The sequence below is a fragment of the Dipteris shenzhenensis genome, chromosome 5 (assembly GCF_047967505.1).
Source record: "Dipteris shenzhenensis isolate YYH24624 ecotype China chromosome 5, Dip_SZ_1.0, whole genome shotgun sequence".
NCBI classification, from domain to species: domain Eukaryota; kingdom Viridiplantae; phylum Streptophyta; class Polypodiopsida; order Gleicheniales; family Dipteridaceae; genus Dipteris; species Dipteris shenzhenensis.
Genome location: NC_141600.1, coordinates 23,851,060 through 23,866,290, shown reverse-complemented (window position 1 = coordinate 23,866,290; position 15,231 = coordinate 23,851,060). Strand labels below are relative to the sequence as shown.

At 46.2% G+C, this 15,231-nt stretch overlaps 1 protein-coding gene across 1 annotated transcript in view; it reads left to right on the top strand.

Annotated features, from left to right (window-relative positions):
• The first annotated feature begins 4,132 nt into the window (after positions 1-4,132).
• Positions 4,133-15,231, top strand: part of CLT2 (CRT (chloroquine-resistance transporter)-like transporter 2) — a 95,717-nt gene continuing 84,618 nt past the window's right edge. Inside the window, exon 1 of the mRNA XM_087374694.1 lies at positions 4,133-4,891. Coding sequence (XP_087230820.1) covers positions 4,377-4,891 — 515 coding nt within the window. The 5' untranslated portion in view covers positions 4,133-4,376. The remainder of the gene's footprint in view (positions 4,892-15,231) is intronic.

Genomic DNA, 15,231 nt, shown 5'->3' with positions numbered 1-15,231 from the left:
AACCAAAATGCAGCCCCTGATTGTTACAAAAAGGATCCTAAGTGGGACCCCATTCTACCAATTCCATTGGAGCGGGTACACGTGTGTACTTTGCATGCTGAACTACGTATACTTGATAAGTTACTCTATCTCCATCTAGTTCATGCTTGGAATTTGAGGCCACAACAAGTATCTGCATAATGCATTGCAAAAGATGAAGAACTACTCTCACTAATGGAACTTCACGGAGGCAATGTGAAGCTTAAGCAGGACAAGAAACAATCAGGAAAGACATAAAATCTTCCTGCTAAAGTGTCCATGGGTGGAGGAAAGGCAAGGAGGTTCTTGTCCAACCACAATGTCCAACCACAATGCTGATAAAGAAAAACATACATTGGCTGAAAGCACCCTAGGTTGGGAGTACTGGAAAGCTTTGTGTGAGTGCACTACGAATCAAGCTTCACATCCGCGAATTGCTACTTTGAGAGAAAAACTGTGGACAAAGCTTGATGCATTTATAAAGTTGCTTAAACAAGGTCAAATAGATGAGCTTTATTATGAGAGATTGAGGACAACATTAGGAGAATTCATATCATTAATGGTAGAAGCATGGGGGGAGTCACATATTACACATTACATGGTAATCCTCCTTAGGTTGAAATTTTGTGCTCTAAACTTGAGTCAGTTTATGTTTCTAATATGATGTTTTTCTTTACAGCATATTCTTTACGCACATGCACCATGGTTTGTAAAGCAATGGGGCCCTCTATCCATTTGGAATACTCAAGGAATGGAGAAATCGCACTACAGAGCAAAGGCAGCATACTTTAAGAATACAAGGCATGGGGGTGGTATCGCGTGAAGCAATGCACTACACGAAATGTTCGATTGGTTTTATAGATGTCTAGAGGCCAGGACTCTCAAGCACGATAAGGTAGAGATCTCAAGTCTCACAAAAGCGGTTCAACATGTCAAGAAGACAACGAGATGTGCTGCTTGGAAGTCCTGAACAGGGAGCCAAGGGGTTGCGCTTTGGTTGCAATGTAGAGTGAGACAGGGGAGGCATTGGGTCCTAAGAGAATCCCAAATGTAAAATGTTTGATGAATAAAGTTAACACTATTTTGAGTCAATTATAGATTCCAAAATTCACAAATTTGTTTGGAAATTGTAGAATCGCATGTGCGACATGACAGGGCAGAGGGGTGAGTGGGTTCGGAGGGAGGGTGGTGAAGATTAAGTATTACCGAACTGGCGACAAAAGACCAGGGGGGGAGGGGGTGCACTCAAAAAACCCTAATTTAAAAGAAAAACCCTAAACTGCTTTAAAAATGACTATATAAAGCACTTCAAAACCCTAAAATCCCTCATTTCTATGGCAGAAGTTAAACAAATTGCTAGACCCACTAGACGCCGTTTAGACACCACCTGCTCTCCTCCTCACAACTCCATGGCCTCTGAACACACTGCAAGCCCCAGTGGCCAAGAGGGTAATGATCAATAGGGATCTGAAGGTGGTTCTCATCATCAGGAGTCCTAGCAACGCGAGTCCCCACCATCCAACTCTCATGGGGGATCCTAGGGATCTCAACACCAATAGGAATCCCAGCACGATGAAGGATCCAAGCACGATCAGGGGTCTTCTCAGTCCTTCCACACAACTAACTGTGGAAGTAGAGAGGTCTCCCAAGAGGGACAAAATAGTCCAATCAATCGTGATCAACTGCCCCTCCCTCCTCCGTGGGGTCCTGGCATGGAGCATTTACACCAACAAGGGGAGCAAGAAAGGCAAAGAGAGGAGGTGGAGAGATTAAAAGAGCCACAACAAGAGGAAGTATTTGGCGGGCTCACAGATATAATGAATCTTGGCCCCGGCCCAAAGATTTCCCTCCATGTTTGTTTCTTCAAGGACATAGCTGAATGGGTTGACAATAGCGCTTGTCCAATGGAGAGCTAATGTGAGGCTTCTAGACAGGGCCATGTAGGTCGATCGATAGGAGTGGCTTTATCTTTGAGTGATGCCACCCTTTAATGGAGCTTTATCTACTGCCAAGACCCTCCTATCATTCTTAGTTGGCAAATGGATTTGGTCCCTCAAGTACCATACAAAAGACTTTACAATGATGTCACTTTATAGATGGATTTGGTCCCTTAAGTAATGATGCCACATTGTATATCTATTTTTTGTTTTTTGATGAGTTTTTATATATTAGTTTTTGTATTGGGTGTGCATTGAAGACACCAGGTAGAGATATATGGAAAAGCAATCAATGCTTCCCATGTGAAGAAGAGTGGACAATAAAGCTCAATGGGGCATGCAAAAGAAAAACCATGGGGACATTCAAAACTTATGTGCTTATGGAGCTTTGTGATGATGAGCATGCAGGACTGATAGCGAAAGTGAGAGAGGGAGACAGAGGAGTGCACACAAGATACTAACTAAACACTAAGTTGTATTGAACAATAACATGAATATATACTTAGGGTTAGGGTTAGTGTTTGCCCCTAATGCCCTAGAGGTATGGTGCAATTTACATCATCCTCAACACCCCCTCTTAAATTGCACTGGGTAAGTAGAGGGTGCATATACAAGACCTATTTGTGGATTCGTTTGGTGCATATGATAGCATCCAAAACTGAAAAGAAAGCTGAAAAGAAATCAGAGTAGTATGTGTGTATGTGAGCACAGTGACTACGTAGTGGAAGCCCCTCACTACTACTCTCACTCCAGCTCTACGTGCTCCCCGCCCCTCTCCCTCCCCCTCCTCTCCTTGTGCTTAGCCACCCGTCCCTCTTCTCTCCGTGCACTCTACTACTCCACCCCCCCCCCCATACTATCTAGGGTGGTAGAAGGTTCGAGATGCTAAAGCTTCTAAAGGAAGCCACAACGAGTCATCGCGAATCTTCTCATTGAGCCTTACATTAATCGATTTAATCCAACATTGCTTCCTCCTGCCTCGCACAAGTAATTAATTAATAGGGGCTATCTATCGACTGGGGGCCCCTATTCTTGTAAGCGTCTTATCGAATAGAGGTGGAGGATTTTCGAGTCGAGCATATTTTGGAGAGTGGATAGCAACAAAACATGAATTGTATATTGTATCGAGCTGGTTTTGGATAACATAAAGATGTTTTGAGATGAAGAATCTTTTACACACTTGCTCAAATGTTCAACTATACAAGTGCAATACAAACATTGCTTTTTCATTCCATACTTTATGGGAAATGACTACCAAATGCTCTTCATCAAAGAAATTACTCACGAAAGTGAAAATGTTATGGAGTTGGTTTTGGATAACATAAAGATGTCTGAGATGTAGAATCTTTGTCAAGAGAAGTATTCACATACAAACTTGCTGAAATGTTCCACTTTATGTGCGCAATATAAACATTGACTTTTACTTCATGGGAGTCATATATAAGGTTGTAGTTGGGAGAGCGTTCAATCACCTTAGACCATTAGCATGGTCTGGTAGTAGTGTTGACATCCATGGGTTGAGGGAGGGCGAGCCAATCATGCTTGGTTGTGAGCATGGGTCTTGTGGAAGGCCTCGATCACAATATATAGGGTACAATAAGAATGATGATTGAGTTGCCAACATGGAAAGGCTTGAGGAGGCGAGCAAAGGATTATGGAGTGTGACAGATTACGGGTTAAAATCTGGGAACAATAGAGTTGCAGCTAGGGCGTCTAGGCCCGGGGGAGGGGGGGGGGGGGGAAACATGTGCATTGTGGGATGAGGTTAACAAGCCACGTGTATAAAGAGCCACGTGTATAAAGAGCCACGTGTACAGGCTAGGTGGACATGCCGCGTGTTATGTAAGTTAACGAGGAATTAGCGAGAGCAATTACACAATAATCAACCAGCAATTAGCGAGAACAACGGCCGAGCTTGCTAGATTGGAGTTTCCGTTGAAGTGGTCTTCGAGTGTAGGACGAAAATCAATCCTTTCTTAGATTGGCATGCGTCGAGCGTGAGATTCGAGTTCGTGCAGGAGCAGGATTCGCTTCGATTAGAAAGGAAATTTGAGATTGACATTCGTTTGCAGTAGGAAATCAGCGAGTAGCAGGAGAAAATTTGGTGAGATTGACATTCGTTTGCAGGAAGAAATCAGCGAGTAACAGGAGGAATTCGCGTCTGCTAGTCGTTCTTCAGCTTTTTGAAACGAAACCTGTTGACACCATGAATCTTGGACATAGAAGTCTCGGAAGGAACGAATAAAGATGATGAATACAAACGACGAGGTGCAGCGAGAGAATGCTTGACCGTTTTCTGAGAATGCAGTCGATCACAATTGAGCTCGCTCAGGAGCAATACTGTTGACAGCGTCTTCTTCGATCCCGCACAGTACATTTTGATTCTTTTGCGACTACGAATTGTTGTTCCTTGCAAACGTCATGGCGTGCTCCGAAGATTTCCTTTTTGCCAAGACTTCGCGAGTGCGAACCTTTCCCGAGAAGCGATTGTCTCGCTCACTTTCTTATCCCCTTCCTGCGTCCGTTATGAGTTTCAAACCTTTCGCAATCTATAAATCTGTCGACAACCCTGTTGGCAAGCTGCTTCTTAACAGAGTACAGGAATCGCCCGCCGCCCGCACACGTATATCATTGGCAACCTCGGCTTCAAAGAAGCAAGAATTTGGCTCTGTGTCATCCCGTCTGTACGTGGGTAAGCGGAATGTTCACCTCAAGGAGAAAAAGGCAGTACGCGTGAGTGCCTCCGGGACTCCTTTCACAGAAGAAGAAGCAATGTTGACTGTAGGTGGAATAGGATTCTCGAAGAGAGATGTGCAGGTTGCGATTGGAGCTGCTATCACCGTCGTGCTGGCCGTGGCGAACAGAGTGCTTTACAAGATGGCTTTGATTCCGCTCAAGGACTATCCGTTTTTCCTGGCGTTAACCAATACGTTCGGGTATGCTTCTATGTATTAAATATGGCTCTTTTACTGTCTTTTCTTGCTCGTTGAACTTCCATCAATTTTGTCGTGTTCCCTCGTAGGATAATTGGCAAATTTACACAACATCCGATTTTGGGATATGTGTCTTTACTTAACTTCATTCTTTTTCTTACAGCAAGTAGTTGATCCAAAAGCCGACTGAATTAAATTTCTTTCTTACATGAGTGACGCTATGTGGATTCCTTGAATTGTGCACAGTAAATTTATTTCCATTTATCTTGACTTCGAAGTGGGCATGTCAAGCTTCTTTGATCTCGTGAGAGGGCATGAAAACGATTTGGGCCACATGCAAGTGCATGCATGGATGGTTAGGAGCATGTGGATAAAAAATGACTGTGTAAGCGGACAACATGTACATACTTTGCTTGCTTTGAAAATTTTATACTAGAAGATCAAATTTGGTTCGTACTGCATATCACCCGTGTAATTCCTTGGACACCTCCTTAGGCAACCCTTTTTCTCTTATATGAGGCTACACATGGGCTCTTGCCTGCTTGACGAACAGCAGGCCTCTAAAAGGGCCATGGCGTACCTCCAAGTTCCATAGTCCATATTAAGAACTATAGATAGCAGGGCTATAGTGGCTCGTCCACCTTGAAGCTCTGAAGGACAGGAAGTTAAAACCGTCCTGGTTTTGTGTCGACGACCTGAAAATGACCGTCTGTGAGATAGGGTTGTATAGCAATTTCAATAAAGGCTTTGCCATTAGAACAACCTTATAGACCACAAAACAAGCTACGCTTGCTAATATGACTTTCAAGCTACTAAGGATCACTTCTACTGCTTATCGCCTCATCCCAATAATGGGTCACTAGGTACAGATTCGCACTAATCTCCCTTGTGCATAATCAGCACATGAGTTCTTTTAGAACTAAGTACCTCACTTATGCTGCACATCTTCACACAGGAAGAAGAGCACCACTGAGGTCTATTGGATCAGAGTTCAGCATCAAGACTCCAAGTGCCACTGAAGCCTATCAGAAGGCAATGCAGCAGGAGGAGTTAGTAGAGCAGCAGGATCCAGAGGATTATGTACTCCAAGCCTCAAGGTCACAAAGTGGAGCAGCATTGATTCCAGGTTCTTCAGTCCAATGGCTTTACATGTGCCGATCCCAAACTTCGAAGAGGCAGGCAAACATGACGGGGATAATCACACGATCTGGAAGGTGAAGCTGTGTAGTAAGTGGTGGTAAGGATGTTATGGAAGGTGATGACAGGAGGGGATGTGAAACCCCTAATCACAGTGGAGGCGACAAGAAAGATAGTAAAACATGCGAATCTAGATGAGGTGGAAGAGTGTGATGAAAAGGATGCTGAGGCGCTATCACTGATCATCAAAGATGCAAATGGAGCGGTGATCCTGCACATTCAATTGGCAGACACCTCGAAGGAAGCATGTGACATCTTGAAGGGCTTGTATATTTAGTTGGTAGAGACATCGAAGGAAGCATGGGACATCTTGAAGGACTTGTATGAGAAAAACAATACCACTAGGATTCTCAACATCCAAAATCCATGTTCATCATAAGGACAGAGGAGGAAGATGATGTGCATGACCATCTCGTGACAATGAAGGTCAACTGGCATCAGTTGGTCATAGTGGAACTGGTTCAGTTGCCTATGCCCGTGTTGAATATGGTGCCAAAGAGCTTCAGAACCTTTGTGACCTGCATTATGACTTTGGAAAGGCAAAGCCACTCACTTCTGAAGAATTGGGGGCTATGTTGGTACAGGAGGCGGCTGGGGCAAAGATATACGACAAAGTAGTGGCACTGACAAGCAGGCAATGGCAAGCCCAACAAAAGGAAAGATGACAAACCTGATGATGATGAGGAGGTGGAGGCAAGGAGAAGAAGAAATGCTTCTATTGTGATGGTCATCTGCTGCCGCTGATAATGCCATGGAAGAGGACAATGCTAACCACGGTAATCTACTGCGTCCAGAGGTATGATCTCCGTATGCCCTGACTCGATATAAGTAGGTGATGACCTGGAATGCTGCATCGAGCTATAATGGTGAAGATGCAAACTCAGCCTGAATGATCTGGTGAGGCACTGTCGGTTTACCGCGAATCATCAGTGATAGCATAAGAACCTGTAGTCGCTTCACATGAGCCCATCGATAGGTCCAGCCCCCAACAAGGACTTCCATACATCCCCTCTGGTCGAACCAAGGAGTCAAAGAGTAGGCATTTGGTCTGAGGGTCCTAAAATTGTGAACGGAAGCACTGCCTCTACAACCTGGCCAACGAGGCATATCCTCTGCTTAGGCGAGCCTGCATCGCCAGTCTCATAGTGAAAATAGGTCAGTAAAAGATAACCCCCAAGTAGGTGTATGATGAAACAATCTCGACTGGTGACCCGTCAAAAGTAAACTGTCTCCAATGCATCGTGACCCGATATGTATTTAAGATCATGACCTTGGTTTTACCAAAGGTTGACCTTGAGATCATGCGACTCACAGAAACACTGTAGTGCATCTAAGTGCCTCCTCTATTGAGGACGATAGGAGTACCACATCATTTGCATAATGCAATATCTGAATCAGAGTGCTAGTGAGAGAGCATCCAGCCCCCCTATGGGCGAATCTTGATGGTATGGTACGCCAGGAGGTTGTGGACTGATTGACCGTTGGATGTAGATGTTCGTGCCAGCAGCCCACCTTGTGGCTCGGGGGGATGCTCGGATTCTTCAGGTCCTGGACCCGTGAGCATCATGATTGTGGAAAAGGACTGTCTACGGATGAAGGATTCCCTGTGAGTACCATGGAAGGATAGTCCCCTACACTGTGCTCTAGGGTGGAAGGCCCTTGAGTGGATGATGGATTCATACTGGTAGATGCTGATGGCGAGAGAAAGTGTAAGCAAGCTATGAGAAACTCCTCTCGGTCTCGCGTGCACTAGACCCCCAATGCTGCGAAGTTGGCACAATGTTGGGCTTGATGCATGGCCTCCTCAAGGCGTTCCTGTTCTAGCAGCAGCTGGAAGTGGTCCAACGTCGTTGCATCCTCCTTTATCTTCTTTTCCTACTTGTACAAGACCTGGAGTTACTCAAAAAGGAGTTCGATTTGCTCAAAGAGACAATCTTGCTCCCTGTTAGAGGAGATTGAGAGTGCAGTCTTTGAGGATTGGCTGCCATGCTGGATGGGTCCATGATGGAAGACTGGTAGACCCATCAATTGCTATGACACTGATTGCCAGTGGAAAAAAAAATTCCACTTACTCTGCCACAAGGTGTAAATGTACACTGAGGGAGGGAGAAGCTAATGGAGCATGGTGCTGCCACTGAGAATATCCCGACCATGCTCCCTCCTTTGCCTGCCTCATCCCCATAACTGTGATTTGCCATCACGACTCCCTCCACCCTTCTTCAGATCAGAAGGAACCATGCTGCTCTGATACCAATGTAACATGTGTGGGCTTGCTGTGCGGAATAAATGAATGCAAAAGGAGAATTCAAGGAGACACAAGAGATCTTCGTACACTGCTTTATTTATGATGCTGGCATAAATGTCCTAACAACTGTTTGTACATGAGCACCAAATCACCACACAAAACTGAGCAGAAAAACTCTAGCTGCGACTGCAGGAGCACGAGCTATACTGCTGAAACAGACTGCCCAAACCTTGACCTTGCTGCGGTCCAAATCCACCTGTGCGCTGCATGTAGAGGCTGCTAGGAATGGTGACCTGTTGGTTGTAAATTCTCTGCTGTCTTTGGTCCTGTATGGGCGCTGGAAGGGAGATTGACCAGAGTGACCCAGCTGCCCCTTGGTTGGGCTGCTGGAAGGCCCTCAAAAATGCCGAATTCCTGCCCAAATACTATGAGCTATTGCAAATACTGACAGTGCTCACTGCCACCTATGCCTGGCATTGGTGCATGTGACTGCCATCGGGAGAGATGGTGGGAAGGGTATAAGTGTTGTAAAGACCATTGGGGAAGACCACACTATGAAGAAGTCACTGCTAACACAAATGTAGATGGAGAGTACATGGAGGGTGTTGAAGCCCTTAGCCATGTATGACAGGTAAGCAGTTGAGAAAGACATAGGTGGTGGAAATGATGGAAGGAAAGTAGGGAAAGCAGTTGAGAACGACATGGGTGGTGGAAAAGGCACATAAGACGGAAGGAAAATAGGGAAAGGCACGGATGGTATGATTGGTGCAAGCGAGATCGTAAAGTGAGAATTGAGAGGTATGATAGGTGTGGATGCTAGGGGTGATAAGAACCTGAGGTGGTCGGTGATGGAAAAATTAGCAACCATATTATTTGGGACTATTGAGTCAAGTGTTGAGTTCTTGCCGCCCTTGTCAAATTGGCTCTTGATGAAGACATGTTTGTAGAAGAGGAGGGATACTCTTGACCTATGCAAGCTTCCTTGTCCTCCTTACCTTCCTTCTTGACTTGTTCTCCGCTTTGTACCACTTCATCTGAGTTGCAACTATAGTCCTACCAACACTGCTCTTGTTCGTCCAAGTTCACAAGGGCCTCAATTTGCTCTACTAGAGGACTTCTTGGAGATGTATTTTGTACTTCGTGATATGAAGGAACACCAATTGCTACAATGCCACATATGAGGAATGCAAAGGTATAGGAAGCATTGTGGTTGAGTTTGTGTTGCGAGTGTTGTGGTACGAATGCACAAAGGACACTGCTACGAATGTGCAACAAGTCTCTATGCAGGAGAAACGTTTGTTTGTTTGTTTTTTTCCCAGAGAATAGAACTTCTATTGATGTTTGTAAAAAACGATCATACAAGTTGGCAAATACCATGAAGGTGCCAACCATGAAAATCAACAAAAAATAAAATGCTGGCTGTCAGAAAGACAGTCCTGCTACCGGAGATCCTAGCTCACTGCCTAGGGATTCTCTGTAACAGGGGCTAATAACCAGGGTGGCGGACTATACAACCATCTGATCCCTCTCAGGGTGATGTTGTAGAAAACACCTACAGGCCAAGCATCGTAGAAACATTCCCGTCGTGCGACAGTAGCTCGAGAACCTGGAGAGCCTCGCTCCCAAATGGCGCGAAGCGTGATGATGATGTCCTGCCAAATGGCTACCAAGGTGGCCGACGGTGGAACATGGTGCTGGCCCATAACCCAGCTGCAGCAAGCAACCCAGATGTTCCATGCTGTAATGCCAGCTACTGTCTCCCACACGCTGTCCTCCGATGAAGGAAGAGGTCGATGACTAGTGGGAGGGGTCGCCTCATGAAACTCAATGCTGTGAATGCACAGGCCCTGTATCCTGTATGCTAGAGAGACCACGTCAATGGGAAAGGCATGGCCACCCTCTGACAACCAAGCAACCATGCCCCACGTGAAGTCCCTCTGCGTGCCCTGAAGCCTCGCCACAATCCAAATCGCTCCTTGCCATATCCTCTGTGCTGCTGGGCAGCTCCAAAGGCAGTGGGGGATCGTCTCCAAAGTCCCAATTGTGCATGTATGGCAGCTTCCCTCCACCCGCATCTGCTCCAACCAAGGGCCAACAGGAAGACCTCCATGCGCTATCATCTAGAAAAACTAGGAGATCTTCTGCGGTCGAAGACTGGACCAAAGGCGTGTCCAGAACCTGGATCTCACCTCTCGAGGTACCTGCTACGCTGGCCAATGCCTCTCTCTCGATGGAGTCCAGGCTACTGCCTCCAGCTGCAAGCGGCGTCCTCTGCGTGTAGTATAAGAGAAGAAGGGCACCTCCTCCACTCTCTCTGACGGCCAAAACCATTCGCCTGGGTCCCACTGTACTCGACTGAGGGGACGACCCTCCCATAATCATAAGCGCCAGCAAGCTGCATCCAGATCTGAGATGCAAGAGAGCCGATCGACCACTCCTTGCCCAGACAGCCCACTACTCTGACCCTCTGCCACCCTAACTGATCCAAGGCCCCATCCATCTCTAGATCTCCATCTGCTAGAGACTGCAAGAGTCCACCTGGACCCACACTGTAGAACCGGGCTCGGCTGAGAATGGGAGGGAGGGGGCATAGCTGAATCGGAAGAGGTACCCTTGTCCCTAGAACTGGCCCAACCACTGTACTGGAAGGCCCACCCACCAAGACTTTGGGATAGCTCCCTCAATCTCTGCCATCCTTGGGCCCGTGCCCCGAAGATGTGAGAGGGTCTCTAATCGTACCTTTGTGTTAGCTGGGAGTCTCACCCACATACTGAAAGATCGAGCTGGGCCGCTCTCCCACTGTGCCCAACCGATGTGTAACCTCTATCCCAGCATGCGATCATCCTGATCTCAAACCTCCGGGTGCCAAATCAAAGGCCATCGTGCAAACTCCTTAGAAAATTGAGGACTAGCCCGGATAAGACCCCCTACCAATCGTTGCCAAACTCTGAAGAGACTCCACATCAAGGGAGAGCCCTTCCCTATAAGGGGGGCCTCCGAGAAGAGCCATCTGTGTGATTGCTGCCACTGACCACCCGTGCGGGGGGTGTTCCAAAGGAGACCGCGCTGTAGAAGAAGCTACTAGGGCTCTGTACCAGGAGTGAGGCCCCTCACTACCAACTTGCATCAATGATGCCCAATCCTCCCTGGGCCTGGGGCAGGATCACTATCTGCCAGGCTACCCTGGCTCAGGTGTTACATGTGCCATCCGATCCTGCCCAAAGGAAATTGCACACCAAGCACCTCAGCTGTCCCATGCATCCCCTGTGAAAACACCAGCACGAGGCTATGTACCAGGTGGCAGCAAGGAGGACCTGGTTAGCCACCAAGGCCCTTCCTGCAAGAGAGAGTTTGGCTGAGCTCCAGTAAAAAAGCTTGCTGTTGGCTCTTTCCTACTGCTTTCGTAGGAAGAGCTGGGTTTTCTATGTTGCAGGGTTCCGAGGCTTTTTGTCACCTACAGATATATTGGGATTGTCGTTGTAGTATATGTGTAGCTTAGGACCTCGAGTCGTGTTCCGGTGAGAGACATAGGCTTAAGTGTGGTAAGCAAACAAAGTGCAAGCATGTGTAAAAGGCACGTAAACCATCGTTGTTGGGGTAATGAAGGCTTTCACCTTCATTGGGGGTTGTAGGGTTTAGGAGGAGTTTAGGGGTTCAGAAGAAGGTTGTAGGGTTTAGAAAGAGTTCAAGGGTTTAGGAGAAGTTCCAGGGTTCAGAAGGAGGTTCCAGGGTTCAGAAAGAGCTCCAGGGTTTAGAAAGAGTTCCAGGGTTTAGAAGGAGGTTCCAAGGTTTAGAAGGAGTCCAGGGTTAGAGGGAGGATTCAAGGTTCAGAGTAGAATACATGGTGGAGAACTCGTCTCCCTCGTAGATCATGGAGTTTAAGGGTTTAGGAAAGCATAGGAGTGGGAGAGGAAGAAGGTGTAAGAGCATGGGTGAAGGAAGAGAAAGAGGAGGAAGGAGGAGCAGGAGGAGGAGGGAGGAGGAGGAGGAGGAGGAAGGAGAAGGAGGGAGGAGGAGAGGGAGAGGGTGGGTTGCAGGGTTGGAGGAGAGGGGAGAAGGGTTGCAAGGTTAGGACATGCGTTTGGACGTGCAGTGCAAGGAAGCATGGACACTTGAGACAAATGCTTGGAATACCAATGTAGACTCAACACAATGCCCCAAGAGTGCGGGCTTCATTCCATTATGGGCTATTTATACAAGTTGGAGAGCTTCTCTCTCTGCATGTAACACAAAGTCGTATCACAAAGTTGTAACACAAAGTTGTATCACAAAGTTGTAACACAAAGTTGTAACACCTCTCTCTACATGTAGAAGTTGTAACACAAAGTTGTAACACAAAGTTGTTACACAAAGTTGTAACACAAAGTTGTGTCACAAAGTCGTAACACTTTCTCTCTCTTCATGTAGAAGTTGTAACACAAACTTGTAACTCAAAGTTGTTACACAAAGTCGTAACATAAAGTTGTGTCTAGAAGTTGTAACACAAAGTTGTAACACAAAGTTGTATCACAAAGTTGTATCACCTTCTCTTTCTTCATAAGTTCATGTTGGCACAGAGTCAACATACTCCCGGATCCATTTTATTACCCGTCCTTGGGTTATGGCTTATTTTGATTTCAGAGTTGGGATGCCATGTGCGTAATTCAGTGGCTATTTAGCTTGTGGTATGCGAGTCGTTCCTGCTGTAATTCTTTTGCACCACACAATTTGTAGTCAATAGTCAAGAAACTTATCTCCTCTTAAGGAGGGGTAGATGACTATGAATGTCAGAGGGGATCTCGTTGCTGAGGTTGCGGACGCTGCCATCATTGAATCTTCTTGGGAAGAGGTTTAGCGGGGGTCTCGTTGTGGAGGATTGGTATAAAAGGATGTTGGTCAAGAAGCTTATCTCCACTTAAGGAGGGGTAGATGACTATGAATGTCAGAGGGGATCTCGTTGCTGAGGTTGCAGACGCTGCCATCGAATCTTCTTGGGAAGAGGTTTGGCGGGGGTCTCGTTGTTGAGGCTGTCATTTCTTGCTATCTTGCATACATGTTGGATGCGATTGCACCCGTAGCATTGAGCTTGTAGATAATTAGTATGCAAGTTTGATATTTTTGCATATAGGAGACGGCTGTGATGTTTGGCGGGGGTCTCGTTGCGGAGGCTGTAGACTCTGTTGCCAATTCTTGAGTTTTGGCATAGCTTCGTGTACTGCGTGTGAATTCATTGCATGCTTTGAGAGTATGGAATGAAAGTGTGTGATACTATTATGCAATCTATTATGTGCCTATGCAAAATCATGTGAGTGCATGTGATGTGTCTATCTATATGCTTATTTGTGGGATTTGATAGGGAAACTAAGACTCAAACATCCCTAATGTGCAAAAAACATGCGTATGCAGTGAGTGTGCATGTAACAATCTAGTGCAAACTATATGTGCAAAAACGTGCATATGCGAGTGAGTGCTTGTGATACAATCTAATCCTAACTAAGGAAGACTTGGTTTCCCAAATCTTCGTTTTTGTCGGGGATGGCTCGCGTGTTGACGTAGTAGCGCTTCAGTCGGCTCCCGTTTATTGTTGTGTTGAATTGGACTCCATCTAGTGTTTCAAGTAGCACAGCTCCAATGGGATTCATCTTTCGTACTCGGTAGGGTCCTTGACCTAGATACTTCAGTTGTGTACTTTGGCATTGTATAACAGGACTAAGTCGCCTTCCTTGATGTCTTTAGCTTTCAGAGTCCTGTCAAACCATGCCTTTCTTCAACGTTTTTCTGTTGTCATGGCATGATAAGCGACTAGTCTTGTCTCTGTATGCTTTTCCAACTGACAGAGCCTTTCTTTCAAGGACTCATGATCACCCATGCGTTCATGTATTGTGATGCGCAGACTTGGTATTACAAATTCGAGTGGGACCACGGCTTCAAGGCCGTACACCAATTGAAAAGGTGTGTTTCCTGTACTGACCTTGAATGTGGTTCTGTATGCCCATAAGGCTGCATTCAGTTTCTCTGCCCAATCAGAACGCTGTGGTTCTACTACCTTGGTGAGGATATTGCATATGATTTTGTTTGTGGATTCTGCTAGTCCATTCCCTTGGGGGTAGTAGGGTGTGCTTTTTCTATGGATGACCATGAAGCCAGACAAGAGTTCTTAGATTACCTCATTGACAAAATGTGTGCCTCTATCCGACACAATTTCAAGGGGGCATCCGAATCGGGTGATCACATGTTCGTATAAGAACCTTGCTGTGCTTTTGGCATCTGCCTTTCTGACTGCTTTAGCTTCAGCCCATTTTGTAAAGTAATCAGTGGCCACAATGATGTAGCGTGCCTGTGTTCCTTTTGCTGCTGGATGTATGGGACCTACATAATCGATCCCCCATTTTTCAAATGGCTGTTGTGCAACAACTGTTGTTAGGGGATTGAAGTCTTTGTGTTGTGGTTTAATAGTTCGTTGGCATACATCACAGCCCTTTACATATTCATAGGCATCTGCCCACAGTGTTAGCCACCAGTAGCCTGCGAGGAGAACTTTTCTTGCTGTGGCTTCCCCTTGGAAGTGTCCTCCTGCAATGCCGTAATGGACTTCACTCAGGATTGGCAGGATCTCATGAGGCATTACACATCTTCTTAATATCTGGTCCTTGCCCATCTTGTATAGTTGTCCTGCAATGAGTTGATAGGGTGCAGCCTTTAGAATCAATTTTCTGGCATCTACTGCTTTCATGTCAGGGGGTGGTCTTCCTGCCATCAAGTACCCAATGATATCTCCACACCATTCTGGAACAGCATCTATTTGAAATAGTGTGGCATCTGGTAAGTCATCTTCTACTCCAGTGGCTTCTTCTCCTGTCTTGACTCGAGACATGTGATCGGCAATGTAGTGTTGGGCACCTTTGCGGACCACAATTTTGAA